This window comes from Emys orbicularis, chromosome 6, assembly GCF_028017835.1.
Source record: "Emys orbicularis isolate rEmyOrb1 chromosome 6, rEmyOrb1.hap1, whole genome shotgun sequence".
NCBI lineage: Eukaryota > Metazoa > Chordata > Testudines > Emydidae > Emys > Emys orbicularis.
The window spans coordinates 25960543-25980260 of NC_088688.1; the positions used below are offsets into that span (position 1 = coordinate 25960543).

The window sequence follows — 19718 nt, forward strand, 5'->3', positions numbered from 1 at the left end:
AGGTTTGGCGCCTTTTGAAAAGGTGGTGGCTTTTTGTTTTTGTTTTTTAAATCAGCAGTTCAGGTTTATACAGTGTCATTCCTTTAAGATGTGACAGAGCCTGGACAGTCCCCCAAGCACTTATTTCCCTTCCAGTATTTCTCCCAACTTCCAAGCATCCCAGATTGCTTTCCTTGTCTCCAAGTAGTTTCATGGGCAATTGCTTTGCTAGCTTTCCAACACTGCCACACACATTCTCAACCATTTTTATCAGTTTCATAAGTGTACCAATCTCGCTTGGAATTAATCACTATTCAGCTGTTTGGATTTCTACCAGAGCTTGATTAGTCTGTGGGATATTTGTCCTATTGTCAGTTCTGCTGGCTACAGTTACTGTCTGTGGTTTCAGCCACAGTCTCATTCTGGGGTTCTGGTTCTAGCTTCCTTCTTTTAGCTACTCACCTTCAGAACATTGAGTTTTGTGTAATGTATCACAATTAAAATTTAAAAAACCCTAAGACCCAGTTTTTTAAAGGTATTTAGGCACTGCTGTGCTCGACAGTGATGGGATTTAAGAACATAAAAATAGAAGAATGGCCATACTGGACCAGACCAATGGTTCATCTTGCCCAGTATCCTGTCTTCTGACAGTGGCCAGTGCCAAATGCTTCAGAGGGAATGAACAGAACAGGCAATCAATCATCGAGTGATCCATCCTCTGTCATCCAGTCCCAGCTTCTGGCAATGAGAGGTTTGGGGACACCCAGAGTATGGGGTGGCATCCCTGACCATCTTGGCTAATAGCCATTGATAGACCTGTCTTCCATGAACTTACCTAATTTTTTTTTAACCCAGTTATACTTTTGGCCTTCACAACATCCCCTGGCAATGAGTTCCACATGTGCACTGTGCATTCTGTGAAGTAGTGCTTCTTTATGTTTGTTTTAAATCTGATGCCTATTAATTTCATCAGGTGACTCCCTGGTTCGTGTGTTATGTGAAGGGGTAAATAAGTGCACTTTCTCCACATTGGTGGTCATGTTTTTACACACTTGTAAAATATCCTGCCTTAGTCATCTCTTTTCTAAACTGAACAGTCCCAATGTTTTTAGTCGCTCCTCTGTTCCATACCCATAATCATTTTGTTGCCCTTCTCTGTACCTTTTCCAATTCTAATATATCTTTTTTGACACAAGGCAACTATAACTGCACGCAGTATTCAAGGTGTAGGCATAGCATAGATTTTATATAGTGGCATTATGATATTTTCTGTCTTCTTATCTATTCCTTTCCTAATGGTTCCTAACATTCTGTTAGCTTTTTTGACTGCCGCTGCACCTTGAGCAGATGTTTTCAGAGAACTGTCCACGATGACTCCAAGATCTCCTCCTTGAGTGGTAACAGCTAATTTAGTCCCTACCCTTTTGTATGTATAATTGGGATTATGTTTTTCAATGTGCATTACTTTGCATTTATCGACATTGAATTTCATCCGCCATTTTGTTGCCCAGTCACCCAGTATTGTGAGATCCCTTTGTAACTCTTCACAGTCTGCTTTGGACTTAACTATCTTGAGTAATTTTGTATAATATACACATTTTGCCACCTCACTGTTTAGCCCTTTGTCCAGGAACAGCACTGGTTTCCTAGGTGTCTAAATCCCTTTTGAAAATGAGATTTAGGCCTCTAAATCAGTTAGGCATTACAATACCTAAACACTTTAAAAATATGGGCTTAACTGACTTAAACTCCTAAATCCCATTTTCAAAAGGGATGTAGGTATTGAGAGCCTCAAGTCTCATTGAAAGTCCATGAGAGTTGGGGTTCTAGATGCCTAATAAAAATGAAACTTGGGAGCCCAAGTCACTTATGCACTTATGAAAAATTTACCCTACAACTTTCCCTCCCTTATTCTATTTAAAAGGGCAGGCATTCTGAGTAAGTATTTTAAAAATTTAACAGGCTTCTCTTCCTGTTTCAGGCATGGACTTTATACATTCTTCAAAACATATTATTAGGATAATGGCATGGCTGGGTTTTTAATGTTATAGGTTTATAATGCACACTTGCTTAATGTAACAATAGTACACAAATTTGCTTAAACTTGTAAATCATTCTGATTTCAGTTTATCTAATGAAAACTTGCTTCATTTTTAGCATCTCGGAAAAGACATAAAAAGGACAGAGATGATGATAAAGCTTGGGAGTATGAAGAGCATGATAAGAGAAGTTCTGGTGATCATAGGAGAAGCAGTCATCATGAAGGAAGAAGGACTTCTGGTAGTAGCCGTTATCGCAATCGTACTCCAGAAGACTCTGACATGGATGATTATTCTCCTCCTCCTCCCCTCAGTGATGGTAATTCATCAGTATTAAAGTACATCTTACTCTATATAATTAATATGACCCTTCCATGCATTCTTAATATAAGCATATTAAATGTGGATAGGCTAGTCTAAAGAATGTTGTTCAAGAATGCTTTTAATATTCATGTATCCAACTTCAACAGAATATTGTACGAAACTGAACAAAGGCATTTGTTTGATATCTTCATTTTAAACTCTGAATTTGTTTACTAGTGGCTAGGAAAATGAAGAAAAAAGAAAAACAAAAGAAAAGGAAGGCTTATGAACCTAAACTAACACCTGAAGGTAACTTTTTGGAAGGTTGAATTTGTTGTTTTCTTCGGGTTATGTTGTCTGTTGTATATAACTCAACTATATATACTTTTCTTTTTCACCAGAAATGATGGATTCTTCAACTTTTAAGAGGTTTACTGCTTCAGTAGAAAATATTTTGGAAAATTTGGAAGACATGGATTTTACTACATTTGGTAATATGTCAGAAATTTCTCCACTGCTGTTTCTGTTGTACAAAACTATGTGAAGCCTTTACAAAATTTGCATCTAAGTATTTTATTTCAGAGCCTCTTCTTTGTAACTTGGCTGCCTCCGGTGTACACTCTGGGAAATGTCTCCTTTCTCCTTTTTGGCTGCCACCACAGATAAGCTCCTCCTGTACCCTCTAATTGCTCTTCTTCCTCCAACCTTGGTTCCTTGCAGGACTTAGAAGAGAGACAAACCACAACAGATGCAAACCTTAAGCTACTGGGGTGGGGAGAATATCTATCCCAAATGTGATTATCTTCTGCATTACACCTCCCTTAATGGGTCATCAGAAGTGGGGATTGAAGATGTTTTGAGAGAGAATGCTCCTAAGGTATTTAGTAGCGTAACTCCCATTGAAAGTTAATGGAACTTGTGCTCCTAAATCCCTGAGGTGCTTTCAAAAATCTCTCCCAACCCCACCTAAAGCACTAGAAGCTGTATTGTAGCAAACAGTTGGGTATTGGCATATGGATAACCTAATAGATCTTTTCTAGCTCTTACCTCTGTAAAAATAAACAAACAAACAATCACTTGTACAACCTATGTATGCAATCAGTAGCTTTTCAAACTACTGAGTGAAATTTAACTAAAAAGCTGGTTGGGAATTTTCCAATGACACTTACTTTGTCAGAAAATGTTGATTTGTTGAAACCAAAACTGTTAGTGGGAAAGGGTTGGTTTTGAAAAATCTCCCAGTTGGAAAAAATGTTTGAAAAGTTTCAATCACTGAAATATCACATTTCAATATTTTGGAAACAATTTTTTGGTTTGAAATGACATTTCATTTTGAAATTTTAATTAATTTATACCAAAATTGGTTAAAAATATAAGTATTAACATTGAAACAAAACATTTTGATTGACATAATCTGATTTTTTTTTTTTTGGCGGGGGCAGGGGATGGGTTATCGGGTCACAATTCGGAATGGAAAAATGGTTTTGAAATCTTAAATTCATATGGGTTGGGAAAATTGTTATTGATATTTTATAAAACATTCAGCGATGTTATATACATTTTTAATCCATTGATAGTGCAAAAATGTTTAATTGTAGAATGACACCCATTTTTCTTTTTGATTTTTTGAGGCAAAGGGATTCTCTAATTGGTTAAATGAACTGCTTGTTTAGCTGGACATATTAAAATACTTTGGCCAAGGATTTTCAGAAATGGGTGCCTGAATTTAGGCTTCTAAATCCATATTTGTGCATCAGAATAAGCAGCCTAATTGGAATGGATGTAAACTCTCTCTCTTTTTTTTTTTTTTTATTAAAGGTGATGATGATGAGATTCCACAGGAGTTGCTTTTGGGAAAACATCAGCTTAGTGAGTTGGGTAGTGAATCTGCAAAAATTAAGGCAATGGGCATTATGGACAAGGTATGTCATGATCTTAAAAATGCAAATGTACATACCACTTCAGTGTTAAATGTATAAAATACATTTCCCCTCTGTAACCGTGTTCTTACTTCTTCCTGTTATGTGCTTGCCTCAGTTTCCCTCCTTTCAGCGAGTGGTCCTCAGTGCTTCGTTTCACTGAGATGATGTAGCTAGAGGGTGATGTCACAAAGTCCACCCTTTCCAGAGTACAACAGCAGTCTTCTTCCCAGGCATCTCAGTGGATTTCCTTTCCCCCAGGCCCAGTAGCCTTACGTCCCTGTTAATGCAGGGTTCCCTTTCCTAGGCTAAACAATATCTGTGCCCTCAACAGGCTATGTCTTTCTTTTTATGCCCTCCTGGGCTTCAATTTTGGGGTTTATCCTGTTGAAGCAGGTTATTGGTATCATCTCTCTAAGATTAATACTCTCTTCCTAGTATGAGTTTCCAACCCTGCGATTCTATACTATAGGCTCTCTGTTCTCAACCTCACTACTATCCTCACTCTGTGTTTCCAGGGCCACTTCTTACGAAGACTTCTGGATTCCTTAGTATACAAACCTCTTCCTTAGTTTTCGATAGCCCCAGCTCTAGACCTCCTTTCTGGCCTTATCCACGGGTGCCCTCACTCCTCTTCCTGGGCTGGGTGCATCTCCTTCCCAGATATTAGCCCTTGCTCCCTACAAGTCTCTTTAGGCTCAGCTTCTACTGACTGGAGTTCTTGCCAGTTTCTACATCATACTGAGCACAAACAGCTCTTTTACAAAGTAGTTGTATATCACCTGATGAGTCATGATCCCTCAGTCACTTGTGGTCTACATCTCCCAGAAACCAGTGGCCTTAAAGGACTGAGTTCCAGTAAGACCTGGGCTAGTGGCTCCCATTATTAAAGGGGACAGCAAGCTCCACTCATTTCTTGGTCTTAATTTTGTAGAACATGAGTAGGTCATGTAGAACTACTTTATTTTCAGCACAGTCCCCCTGTGAGAATAAAATATATATGCTGCAGTTCCAAAACAGTGTTGAAATTGTTTTGTGCTTGTCCATAAACTTTAGAATAAATTAAAAACAAAACTTTCTCTAGCCAACCAGGGTTCATCATTAGTGGTTTGTTTTTGCAAATTCTGATTTCTGGCACTGGGGAAGATAGTGGCAGATATACATAATTAAACATATTCCCATACATTTTTCTAGTTTGAAGTGTAATTTGGGTGAACGGTTTTTGTGGAAAGTGTTCTAATTAATGATAAAGAATTTAACCTAAATCTCTAAAATTACATTTTGATGAGAAAAATTCAGTGAATTCATCTTATAAAATTGATTGCAACATGAAAACTGACTTCATACTGTGGTTTATTCAAGATTTTTATATTGTAAAATTCACTACCAAACCACTAGAAACTACTACTAATCCCCTTGTGTTGTAAAAAACAAAACAAAACAAACAGAAGACTAATGGAATGTTGTTGTTTGTTTTTAATTTCTACACAGACATCACCATTATTACTATTGCTTCATATTTAGTTTTATTATATGATCAGAATGCTCAGGCATGATCATGGCCTCACTGTGCTAGAGATTGTACAAACACAAATTAAGATCCTACCCCAAGCATTTACAACCTAATGTTTACAACAGAATTACACAGTATGACCTGTTTTCCATGCACACATTTGTTTTTAACCACTTAGAAATAATTTGTTTACACTCTTTCTGATATTTTGATACATGTATTTTTATTTTAGCTTTCAACAGATAAAACAGTGAAAGTCCTGAACATCTTGGAGAAGAATATTCAAGATGGCTCGAAGCTTTCTACATTACTAAACCATGTGAGTTTCAGAGCATAGTTGTTGGCATCACTATATTTGATTAAAATGAAAGGGCATATTTTAATCTCAGTGGTAATATTTCCAAAATAATTTTGTTTTTAACTGTAAAGGATTTCTAATTTAGCTCACATTATAATTAATATGGTGTGAAATTTTAGTGTTTGCAAATTACTATAATTCCTTAAGCAACGCAACAGGTATTAGTCAATACTTGCCTAATTATATTGTTTCTACAGTGTTCTCCTTGTTGTAAAATACTAACTATTTAAAAATAGAGCAGATTGGTTGTCTTCTGTTTTGAAAAATATAATTTAGCACATTAGTGTGATTCTCTGATTTTCATTGGCAATTGGCAAACTTGCAGCCAGCATAACTTTCTTTGGTACCTGCCCATTAAACTTCACATATACCATAGAAAAAAACTGAGCTTTTCTGTAAAGCAGATTCTCACCATTTAGAATTGAGAGGAAGCATTTTAATTTGACCTTGATGGATCTACTCGCATGCTTAAAGTTAAGCACCTGGGAGGGATAGCTCAGTGGTTTGAGCATTGGCCTGCTAAACCCAGGGTTGTGAGTTCAATTCTTGAGGGGGCCACTTAGGGATCTGGGGCAAAATCAGTACTTGGTCCTGCTAGTGAAGGCAGGGGGCTGGACTCAATGACCTTTCAAGGTCCCTTCCAGTTCTAGGAGATAGGATATCTCATTTAATTTAATTTAATTTAATTTAATAATTACATGAAGGATTGAGTGAAGGTTATAACCAACGCCCAAACATTATTCATGATTTCAGGGCATTTTTCAAAGGTCTTCGTAGGATCTTTTAGAATATCTATCTCTAGATAGATGTTCTAATGCACATTGGAAAACATAATCCCAACTATACATATAAAATGATGGAGTCTAAATTAGCTGTTAGCACTCAAGAAAGAGATCTTGGAGTGATTGTAGATAGGTCTCTGAAAACATCCGTTCAATGTGCAGCGGCAGTCAAAAAAGTGAACAGGATGTTGGGAATCATTAAAAAAGGGATCGATAATAAGACAGAAAATGTCATATTGCCTCTATATAAACTCATGGTACATCCACATCTTGAATACTGCAGGCAGATGTGGTCACCTCATCTCAAAAAAGATGTATTGGAATTGGAAAAGGTTCAGAAAGGGGCAACAAGAATGATCAAGGGTATGGAACAGCTGCCATATGAGGAGAGATTAATAAGACTGGGACTTTTCAGATTGGAAAAGAGATGACTAAGAGAGGATATGAGAGAAATCTATAAAATGACTGGTGCGGAGAAAGTAAATAAGGATGTGTTATTTACTCCTTCTCATAACACAAGAACTAAGGGCCACCAAATGAAATTAAGAGGCAGCAGATTTAAAACAAACAAAAGGAAGTATTTTTTCACACAATGCACAGTCAACCTGTGGAACTCCTTGCCAGAGGATGTTGTGAAGGCCAAGACTATAACAAAGTTAAAAAAAGAACTAGATCAGTTCATGGAGGACAGATCCATGAATGACTTTTAGCCAGGATGGACAGGGATGTTGTCCCTAGCCTCTGTTTGCCAGAAGCTGGGAATGGGTAACAGGATCACTTGATGATTACCTGTTCTGTTCATTCCCTCTGAAGCATCTGGCATTGGCCACTGTCAGAAGACAGGATACTGGGCTAGATGGACCTTTGGTCTGACCCAGTATGGCCATTGTTATTTTCTAGAGGCGGTTTAGTTCATAAATGTCTTGTAATTATTTATTTTTCCTTTTTTCAATAGATTTAATTTTTGTGACAAGGTGGCAAAATGTCATATTTTTTGTATATATAAACTAAAATATTAATACTTTAGCTATTAACTGTTTCTATCACATAACACATATATATAACAATGTACCAAGAAGGTAGCCTCGGTTCTTTTGGAAAATTAATAGAAGTGTGCCAATGTGCAGGCATCTTTTTAAAATAAATTGGCTTTTCTGTGATTACCCCTTCTCAGAATTTGTTAACATTTGTTATGGGCAGGAGAGTTACACCTGTCTGAAGCAGATAGTCACTCCTCTATAGCTATACCAGCAAACTCGCCTAATGGAGATGCAGCTTATATCAGCAAAAGAGTTATTCCGCTGGTGTAGCTTATATCAATTCCCTGAATGAAATAACCTGGGACTTTTCTGGCGTATGTTGGTTAAGAGTGTTTTTCCCCCACACGCTCCTATTCAACATGGCTATCGTGGCAAAACTTTTAAGTATAGCTAGACCAGGCCTGAGGAAAATGGTAATAGACTAAAGTTAATATATGTGCCTTTGGATTGGAGGCATTTGCACTTAAGAAAAAAATGAACATATTAAATGTATCGGAATATTTTAGTTTTCTTTTAGATAGGTGGTGATTTCTTCATGTTTCAGTGCACAGTTCCAAAATGTCTTTAAAAGTGACCTGCAAAGTGGAGGAGAAAATAGGCTGCTTGTTCCTTTTTCTACTTTTTCTTACTATGTATGAAGAAAGGACTGAATTTTTGTTGTTGTTGTTGTCTGTTTTTTTTTAAAGTTTGTTTTCTGCGTGGCTTGTTTCAATAAACTCGGGCCCAATCTTACCTTCATGATGACTGAAGAGCTAGTGATATGGTGACATCATGAGAGCCCAGAGATTGAAAGATGAGCAATTGAGAGGGCAAGGGATTTTTAGTTGAAAAATTTGAGTTTTTATATTTTTATTAATGCAAATTAACTTGAATGACTAATCAACACTTTGGACAAAGGAAGCCTTTGTCAAAGAGTCAGCCTTTTCACTCTTTCTGTTAAGGTGTTTAGTATTCACAGTTGAGATTCCTGATATCTCTGAGGGGTTCATTAGAAAAACCAGAGAAGAGTAGACTTGACATTCCTGATACTTAAGTTGAATTAAAAAGGAAGCAGGGAAGAAATTTTAAATAAATTTAAAAAATCACCGTTCAGGTCTTTCTTTATACACTATAAAGCAGAAAAGGATTATAAAGAAGGAAAGCCCAATTTTTCTAACAAATCTTTGCAGGTCTCCTTTAAATTTTCAAATATACCCCCCAGGTATACTCAAAATACTGAATCTGCAACTCCATTATGAAATATACTCAACACTAAAATGTTACAAAGATTTATCTCAAAATATAAGATTTTGGAAACAACTTAGCAATGCTGTGCTGCACTACCCTATATGTGGCACAGAGTTTATTTCCCTAGTCAGTCTCTCACTAAGACCATATCTATGCTAGAGAATGTTAGGAAAAAATTCCCACTGGTTTTACTATTAATAATGTTAGTTGTATTTTAGTAATGCTTAGTGAGCCCCATAGAGATTATGCCTTTGTTATGCTAGATGCTGTAAATACCCAGAAGAGAGTGCTCCTGCCCTTAACTGAATCTAAATAGACAAGTCAGAAGAGAAAATGCCTAGGGCTTTGGGTAGGTTCAAAAGCTGGGAGAAAGGAAATACTATTCTTCTTGGAGTATTTTCTCATGTCAGTTCCATTCTAGGTGTGTGCGTGCCCACGTGTGCAGTCGTTGGAGATTTTTGCATTAGTGGTATCCGTAGGGCAGGCAGGGGCAGCCCCTTGAGTGCCATGCTCATGTGCTGGTATATCAGGCGCTGCTGACCCCATGCCCTCTCAGTTCTTTCTTACCACCTGTGGTGGTTAGTCAGAGCACCTTTCCTTGCATTGCAAGGGCTAGCGGTTTTTCGTCTACTGACTTCGAGCCTTAGGGCCTTGTAAATAGTTTGTTTATAGTAGTTAGTGTTAAGTAGTTAGTTAGACGACTTCGCCCAGGTGGGGCATGCCCAGGTCTCCCGGGTTTAAGCCCTGCACAGACTGAAACAGGCCTATGCCTGTAAGTGACCCCCCATAGCAACTGCCTCAAGTACTTGGGGGAATCACACATTAGAGATAAGTGCCGAATTTGTAAAAACGTTCAGCCCCGCCGGATATTCAGTTACAGGCTCTCCTCATGGAGTTGCCCTGCGTCCAGCCTCTGTGCAGCCCCGCCAGGACTCACCAAGTACCTCAGCCTCGGTGCGCAGTGCTCACCGGGCTCCACCCGGCAGCATTCCCCGTCACCGGTTCCCAAAAAGAAGACCAAAAACCATGGCTCCCTGGCACAAGGCAAAAAGAGCCATGGGTCTTTGGGCAAGGGACCCATTTCAGGCCGCTCAGCCACTCTGGAGCCATGCGCTCATACCTCCCCAGTCGGTTCCTTACTCCCGTGAAAGGTCCACCACCGACTCCTGGGAGCAGCATGGGACCTAAACCCCTGATGGCATCAACACCTTCACAAGCTCCCCCAGCGCTGAGAGAGCACAAGCCTCCGCCCGCACTACTGAAGCAGCACATGCCTCAGGATCCGGCAAATCCCCACAAGGGCAAGCCAGCCGCTAAAACCCCTCAGGGGGCAGTGGAGTGCCGCCGATCTCTCAAGACAAAGCAGCGCTCTCCACCTCCGTACCGCATATCGCTAGAGTCACAGCACAGACCCTCTGTGGCTCGCCCTCAGTCACCGGCACTGCGTTCGCAGCCTCCGCCATCTTGACACGAATTGCCTAGAGGAAGACACTGGTCCCAGTACAACCGATGCCATTCGCCCTCCTGCCGGTCATCCTCTCGGCACAGGTCCCGGTCACCTGCCTCATGGGAGCGCTCCCCATCGGATTTCTGTTCCCCCCTGCACCGGCACCAGTCTCCGATGGCAACGGTCAGCAAACAAACCCAGGCATCCACGGTCCCACCGGGGTCACTGAAAGAGGATTCCTCTAGCACGGAAGTTCAGTTTAGCCCCTCACCTAGACAGCACCGGCGCGAATGGGCACCAGAAGCCGTGTTGACAGTGCCGACTTTGCAACACGGCCAGTGGCCAGTACATTGGCCTTATTGGAGCGCATGGAGAGTGCCGGTTATGGCAATGCTCCCTTCATACCTCTCATTGGCCACTGCCTCGGAGCAACAGCTGATGGCACCAGGCTCGGTGCATGAGGCACACTCGGGGCAGTTATCGTCTTTGTCCCCAGATGAGGCAGTTGTGGGACCCTTGAGGGCCAGCCCGCCAGACGATTTTAAAGAACACAAGGCCCTGCTTCGTCGGGTGGCCGAGAAATTGGACCTGGAGGTGAGGAAATGTCTGGGCAGGCAGACACCTTTTTTAATGTCCTATCAGCTTCTACCCCAACCCATGTTGCACTACCAGTGTATGATGGTGTCCTCAAGATTGCCAAGGGCCTCTGGCAAACTCTTTCCTCCATTCCTCCCACCTCAAAAAGGGCCAAAAATAAATACTTTGTTCTGGCCGAGGGGTTTGAATACCTCTACACCCACCCTCCCCCGGGCTCGCTGGTGGTTTCTGTGGCCAATGAAAGAGACAAACAGAGGCATACCAGCTCAACAACCAAAATAAAGAGGCCAAATGGTTGGACCTGTTTGGAGGAAAAAAAAGTATTCAATGGCCAGTTTGCAGTTCTGGGTGTCAAACCATCAGGCCCTCTTGGGCTGATACAATTTTAACTTATGGGACTCCCTCCATAAGTTCAAGGAGTCCCTGCCACAGGGTTTCGCCCAAGAATTTGGCACCCTGATGGAGGAGGGCACTGCGACTGCCAGGTGCTCCCTCCAGATGGCATGGGACGTAGGTAGTGGTAATGAGGCGCAGCTCCTGGCTTCAGACCACCGGACTCTCACAAGAAATGCAGACCTCCATCTAGGACCTCCCATTCGAGGGGAATGGTCTTTTTTCAGACCAGACGGATGTGAGGCTGCATGGGCTTAAAGGACACCAGGACCACCCTTCACTCACTGGGCATGCATACACCTCAGCCTGCGAGAAAGCAGTTCCGGTCGCCCCCGCTGCCTAAGCCTTGGCAGTCTCATCCGAGGTCTGCAAGGAGAAGGGACAGAGACGTTAGTTTCAGCCACTGTCGCCGTTCCTCCTTCCACTCACCTGCACAGCCAGGCCTGGCAAAACACCCCAGGGGCTAGAAATGCTCGTTTTGAGGGTGCAGTCGAGAGTGCCTCCCCAGTCACCTCCCAGGATCCACCCTGCTCTTTCCTCAACCGTCTTCATCCCTTCTGTTCGGCCTGGTTCCAAGTCACCTCAGACCGTTGGGTGTTGGACATAGTGTCTCAAGGTTACACCCTGCAGTTTTCAGCCACCCCGTCCCTCCCACCCATCGGTCTTCAGGGACCCTTCTCACGGGCAACTCCTGGTTTAAGAGGTCGAAAACCTCCTGTGCTTGGGGATGGTGGAGGAGGTCCGTCAGGACATGACAGGGAAAGGTTTCTACTTCTGTTATTTCCTAATCCTGAAAGCAAAGGGGTGCCTCAGACCCATTTTGGACCTGGGACACCTGAACAAGCCTCTCAAAATGTTGAAGTTTTGCATGGTCTCCCTGGCCTCCATCATCCCCTCCCTGGATCCAAGAGACTGGTACGCTGCCCTCGACTTGAAGGACACCTATTTCCATATCTCCATATTCCAGGGTCACAGACATTTCCTCTGTTTTATAGTGGGCGAGCACCATTTCCAATTTACAACACTCCCCTTTGGCCGCTCGTTGGCTCCAAGGGTCTTCTTGAGATGTATGGCACTAGTGGCTGCTTACCTCAGACATCAAGGGGTCCAGGTCTTCCCATATCTTGACGATTGCTCATCAAGGGCAGGTCTCGGGAACGAGTGCAGAGAAGCCTCGATCGGGTGCGTTCCACCTGCCGTGACCTGAGCCAGTTAATAAACGAGAAAAAATCCACTTTAAGGCTAGTCCAATGCATAGCGTTCATAGAGGGACGGTTCTTGACTCCATGCAAGTCAGAGCCTTCCTTTTGGAGGCGCGTTTTCAGGCCATGTTGGACCTGATCTCCCATGTGAAGAACCACCCGCTCACCATGGCTTACACCTGCCTGCAGTTGCTGGGCCACATGGCCACTTGTACGTACGTGGTCAGTCATGCCCGGCTCTGCCTCCAACCTCTGCAAGTATGGCTGGCGTCGCTTTACACCCCCAACAGACACTATCTAGACCGGATAGTCAGGGCGCTGGATCACATCCTGTCATCCCTGGAGTGGTAGTTGAACCTGAGTCGGTGTTGGAAGGTGTTCCTTTTGCAGCCCTGTCTTTGTCACTGACCCTCATTTCAGATGCTTCGGACCTCGGCTGGGGAGCCCACCTGAGTGAGCTCAGCACTTAAGTCCACTGGCTGCAGGACGATCTGGCCCTTTACATCAGTGTCAGCAGTTTTCCTGGCCTGCCAGGCGTTCTTGTCCCACCTGAGGGGCAAGGTGGTGCAGGTCCTCACGGACAATACCACCGAGATGTATTACACCAACAGGCAGGACAGAGCCAGGTCATCAGCTCTTTGCCAAGAAGCTCTCAGCCTTTGGGACTTTTGTGTGCAGCATGCCATTTGTCTGGTAAGCACGCACCTGCCCGGGACCAAGAATGTGCTAGCAGATCGCCTCAGCAAGTCCATCTCGTCTCGCCACGAGTGGTCGTTCCATCCAGAGGCAGCCAGTATGATCTTCCGAAAGTCGGGGACTCTCCAGGTGGACTTGTTCACGTCCCACCAGACCAGGAAATGCCAGGTGTTTGCTTCAGGGGATGGACAGTGGGTCCCTGTCAGATGCTTTCCTGCTTCTGTGGTCGGGAGCCCTGATTTACGCCTTCCTGCCAGTGCTGTGGATCCACAGAGTCCTCATGAATATCAGACAGGACAGGGTGAAGTTACCCTGATTGTCCCCGAGTGGCCTTGTAAGTACTAGTTCGGCACGCTGCTGGACCTTTCGGAAGCTGCGGCGCTCTCTGGCAAGACCTGCTGTCGCAGGACCATGGCAGTCTCCTGCACCCGAACCTAGAGGCGTTGCACTTGACAGCATGGATGCTGCAAGGCTGAATGCGGAAGACCGGGAATGCTCAATTTGGGTGTAACAAGTCATGCTGGGTAGCAGGCTTGGTCTACACTTACCCCGCAATTCGAACTAAGGTACGCAACTTCAGCTACGTGAATAACGTAGCTGAAGTTCGAAGTACCTTAGTTCAAACTTACCTCGGTCCACACGCGGCAGGCAGGCTCCCCCGTCGACGCCGCGGTACTCCTCTCGTATAGCTGGAGTACCGCAGTCGACGGCGATCACTTCCTGGTTCGACTTATCGCGTCCAGACAAGACGCGATAAGTCGAACCCAGAACTTCGATTCCCAGCTGCCGAACTAGTGGCTGGGTGTAGACATACCCGCAGAATGCCCTCCACCAGAGCAACTTACTGGGCGAAGTGGAAAAGATTCATGTGCTGGGTTTCGGATCGGCTTGTCTGGGCCGAGCAGTCCTCACTGCAGATGATCCTGGATTATCTTCTGCACCTCAAGCTTCAGGGCTTGTCTTGTCATCAATCAGGGTCCATCTGGCTCCTATTTCGGCTTTCCACCCTCCATTCCAAGGCAGGTCGGTTTTTGCTCACGACATGACGGCCCGGTTCTTGAAAGGTCTGGAGCGTCTTTACCATCACGTCCGGGATCCTGTCCCTCCCTGGTATTTGAATCTCGTACTGTTGAGGCTCATGGGGCCTCCTTTCGAACCTCTGGCTTCCTGCTCTCTTCTTCTCTCCTGGAAGGTTGCGTTCCTGGGGGCGATGACATCCACCTGCAGAGTGTCTGAGATCAGGGCACTTAGGTCAGAGCCACCCTATATGGTGTTCTACAAGGATAAGGTCCAATTGTGGCCGCACCTGGCATTCCTGCCCAACATAGTCTCCCAGTTTCATACCGACCAGGACATTTTCTTACCAGTCTTCTTTCTGAAGCCCCATAATTCTGAAGAGAGCAGGTTACGCGCCCTGGACGTCCGGAGGGCGCTGGCCTTCTATATCAACTGGACACGGCCTTTCCATATGTCGATGCAGCTGTTCATTGCGGTGGCAGACAGGATGAAAGCGTCTGCTTAGAGGATTTTTTCCTGGATCACAGCCTGCATTCGATACTGCTATGAGCTGGCGAGTGTGCCTGCACCAGCGATAGTCAAAGCACACTCAACTAGACCACAAGTGTCATCAGTGGCCTTCTTGGCTCAGGTGCTGATCCAAGAGATCTGTAGAGCTGCTACCTGGTCGTCTGTCCACACGTTTATGTCCCATTATGTGCTGACCGAGCAGGCCCGGGACAATGCTGGCTTCGGCAGTGCTGCAAGCTACAAAACCGTGATCTCTGAGCCCACCTCCATTGGCACTGCTTTTGAGTCACTTAGAATGAAATCGCCATGAGCAAGCACTTGAAGAAGAAAAACCAGTTACCTACCTTTCATAACTGTTGTTCTTCGAGATGTGTTGCTCATGTCAATTCCATTACCCGCCCTCCTATCTCTCTGTCGGAGTTGCCGGCAAGAAGGAACTGAGAGGGAGTAGGGTCGACAGCGCCTGATATACTGGCGCATGAGCACAGCACTCAAGGGAGCACCCCTGCTAACCCTATTGATACTGCTAAGGCAAAAATCTCTGATGACTGGACACGCGCACACCTAGAATGGAATGGACATAAGCAACACATCTCAAAGAACAACAGTTACGGAAGGTAGGTAACCGTTTTTTCATCATTTTACAGATGGGGAATTGAGGTACAGATTGATCAGGAGTCCATTTTAGGAGCGTCTACTTCAGGTTTCTGAATTAACCCCATTGACGTCAAGGAGATTTAAGCATGTGCTTAAAATTTAACATGTGATTAAGTGCTTTGCTAAAGGGATAATTTTACGTACCTGCTAAATTGCTTTACTGAACTGACTAAGTGACCTTCCCAGGATCAGTCTTAGGTAGTCTGCGGCAGAGCCATCAAAGGAAATCATATCTCTGGAATCCCAGTGCATTATATTAATCATAAGACCAATCAATCCAACTAAGCTGGTAGGAATTTTTTTCTAAAGATCCCTTCAGGTACGTCTATGCTGCAAAAAACCAAAAATAAAAAAAAAAATAAAAAAAATCGTGGCAGAGAGTCTGAGAACCTGGGTCAACTGACTAGGGCTTGTGAGGCCTGCACTACAGGGCTAAAAATAGGAGCGTAGATGTTCCAGCTTGGGCTGGAACCTGGGCTCTGAAACCCAGGAGATGGGTCTCAGAGCCCACACTCCAGCTTGACTGGGAACATCTGTGCTGCTACTTTTAACCTTCTAGCATGAGCTCTGTGAGCCAGAGTCAGTTGACCCAGGCTCTGAGGCTCACTGCCAAGGTTTTGTCTGTGTGTTTGTGGCTATGAGGACCTACTCTAGTATACTGAAGGCTTGTCTGAGTTGGTAGTTGATAGAAGAGCTGCATAGACTGTACTTTCAACCTCTGGGAAAGAGAAGGTTTCTCTCATGATTCTTTAGCAATTCCTTTGTCTGTTTTTTGAGGCATAGTTATTGATGAGTCAAGTCCTCAACACGATGATGACTGATAAGGGGAATCTTGAGACTTTAGGGAGCATGGGAAGAAAAAAGGGATCAGGAAAATCCTCATGATTTCCACATGGTTTATAAAAGTCTTTCTGCACTAGAGTTACATATAGTGGTAGAAAGTGAAACTGGTCAAAGTAGCAATGATAGGTAGGCTTGGAAGGATTAGCTTTTTATTATTAAATGTTGGTAAACAGATTTCACTGCACAGACACAAACTAATGAAAAAGTATTTCCTTCAGTGGAAATTGACATTTACAGACAATAAGAACAATGCTGAATTTATGAGAATTTGACTTAAGGATATTTACTTAGTATATTTTGACAGGTGATGTTGATGGTTTGTGTTTTAATGATTATTAAGCTTTAACTTTCTGAATCTGTGTCTACTGTCATTAAATAATAATTGTCTGACAACACACATAATTTCCTGCAACTATGAAAATTTATATAGCTAAAAGTAAAAAAAATGCTTAAAATCCATAATTTTGCACAATTGTGAACATTTAAATCAATAAAAATTGAAAAATATGCTTAAAAATAAACATTGATATTATCAAATGATTTAAAAAAAAATCAGATTCTGTTGAGCCTAATCAGAGGGGATATAAAAATAACACCTAGATTTGATACAGCAGTTTTCATCAGTCAATCTCAAAGTGCGTCATTGTCTTTAATGTATTCATCCTCACAAAACACAACATTGTACTGTACATCTAAAAATAATAAAGAATTATTAGATCAATTAATAGAAATTTTGCTTGAAGTAATTTAGACTTTATTGATGAATGTAGAAATTTCCTGTTAGGTTATATTTTTAATGGGTAATTAACATTTTCTGTGTGCCTCTAGGTGATTACATGTCCTTAATATCTCATTCTGGTTTAGGGAGATATTGTCAAAAAAATTTCTACTTGCCAGTTAACAAAATACATTTTACATTTATAGGATTATAAATGTCATATAATATTTTAGTATATATATTTATAAAATAATCTTCTTTTGCAGTATATATTATTCAGCAGGGATAACCTGTAATATACAGAAATATAATATGTATTTTTGAAAACTCAGAATTAATTTTGTCTTAATGCACATTTTTTAGAAAATGTATATAACTTTCTGTTTTTCCTTGTAGAATAATGACACTGAAGATGAGGAAAGATTGTGGAGAGATCTGATTATGGAGAGAGTCACAAAGTCTGCAGATGCCTGTCTTACCGCTATCAACATTATGACATCACCCAATATGCCTAAAGCTGTGTATATTGAGGATGTAATAGAAAGAGTTATTCAGTACACTAAATTTCATTTGCAGAATACCCTTTATCCTCAGTATGATCCTGTCTACAGAGTGGATCCTCATGGTGGTTAGTATGTTAATAAATAAATGAGATTGCATGTAAGATAATGTGCTGCATATGATTTTAAACGTGACCAGTTCTGTTAAGTGTGATGTGCAAACAACTTGACATCCCTTGACACGGTTATGCAATTCACTACATTCAAGACTTAATCTTGAGACACCCGTTTCCAGTGTCTTCTAAATAAGGAAGGATGACTGAATGCTTCATATGATTTTGACAAAAAAGCCATTTACAATGGTAAATTGTAGCCCAAAATGACAGGGGAAATGAAACCCATCCTCCTCTGAACCAAACAGTGTGTGATATGAAAGATCCATACATACTTCAGTGGCAAGACCTAACTAACTAGAAGTTGGTGCCTTACATGAGACTTTTACATTTATATATTATGTGCCTAAATAAGTGGTCTGGTGTTCACGGTCCCTGAATACCCAGCAGCTTCCATTTATTTCAATTATCAGGAGCCACTTAATGGTCAGTACTTTTGAAATCCAACTGTTTGTTGAAGTACATGATATAAGAGGGGGCCAGAAAATGGAAATCCCTTCGTGCAAATTTTTTTTGCATTTTTGGAAAAAAAAAAAAAAAATTGTCCTGAACGGGGACAAAAAGTCAAAAATGAAAAATTTTTCAGGGGAATGTATTTCAAGAAAAATGCTGTTTCAGGAGAGCTTTCCAACTGTGCTACTGGAGAGGCAGAGAGCTGGGGCACTGAGCCTATCCATCTGCCTCATCCCCTACCCCTCACTTAAACTTCCTATGAAGCAAAGAGCATGGCTGCTCAGCCTCCACACATTCCTCCACAGTTTTGGGAGCCAAAGAAATAGATAACATAAGAACGGCCATAGTGGGTCACACCAAAGGTCCACCTAGCCCAGTATCCTGTCTTCTGATAGTGGCCAATGCCAGATGCTTCAGAGGGAATGAACAGAACAGGTAATCATCAAGAGATCCATCCCATCGCCCATTCCCAGCTTCCGGCAAACAGAGGCTAGGGACACCATCCCTGCCCATCCTGGTTAATAGCCATTGACGGACCTATCCTCCATTAATTTATCTAGTTCTTTTTTTAAACCTGTTAGTCTTGGCCTTCACAACATCCTCTGGCAAAGAGTTCCACAGGTTGACTGTGCATTGAAGAAATACTTCCTTTTGTCTGTTTTAAAACTGCTGCCTATTAATTTCATTTGATGGCCCCTAGTTCTTGTGTTATGAGAAGTAGTAAATAACACTTCTTTATTTACTTTCTCCACACCTGTCCTGATTTTATAGACCTCTGTCATATCCCCCCTTAGTCGTCTCTTTTCTAAACTGAAAAATCTCAATCTTATTAATCTCTCCTCACATGGAAGCTGTTCCATATCCCTAATAATTTTTGTTGCCCTTTTCTGAACCTTTTCCAATTCCAGAATATCTTTTTTGAGATGAGGCAACCACATCTGCACACAATATTCAAGATGTGGGTGTACCATAGATTTAAATAGAGGCAATATGATATTTTCTGTCGTCTTATCTATCTCTTTCCTAATGATTCCCAGCATTCTGTTTGCTTTTTTGACTGCCACTGCACATTGAGTGGATGTTTTCAGAGAACTATTCACAATGACTCCAAGATCTCTTTCTCGATTGGTAGCAGCTAATTTAGACCCCTTCATTTTATATGAAGTTGGGATTATGTTTTCCAATGTGCATTGCTTTGCATTTATCAACATTGAATTTCATCTGCCATTTTGTTGCCCAGTCACCCAGTTTTGTGAGATCCCTTTGTAACTCTTTGCAGTCTGCTTTAGACTTAACTATCTTGAGTAGTTTTGTATCATCTTCAAATTTTCCACCTCACTGTTTATCCCTTT

The 19718-nt window shown here is 42.2% G+C and overlaps 1 protein-coding gene across 1 annotated transcript in view; it reads left to right on the plus strand.

Annotated features, from left to right (window-relative positions):
- NIPBL (NIPBL cohesin loading factor) overlaps window positions 1–19718 on the plus strand; it is a 289092-nt gene that overhangs the window by 191224 nt on the left and 78150 nt on the right. Inside the window, exons 12-17 of the mRNA XM_065405961.1 lie at window positions 2137–2337; window positions 2559–2630; window positions 2723–2812; window positions 4140–4243; window positions 5986–6072; window positions 17637–17868. Of these exons, the coding sequence (XP_065262033.1) occupies window positions 2137–2337; window positions 2559–2630; window positions 2723–2812; window positions 4140–4243; window positions 5986–6072; window positions 17637–17868 (786 nt within the window). The remainder of the gene's footprint in view (window positions 1–2136; window positions 2338–2558; window positions 2631–2722; window positions 2813–4139; window positions 4244–5985; window positions 6073–17636; window positions 17869–19718) is intronic.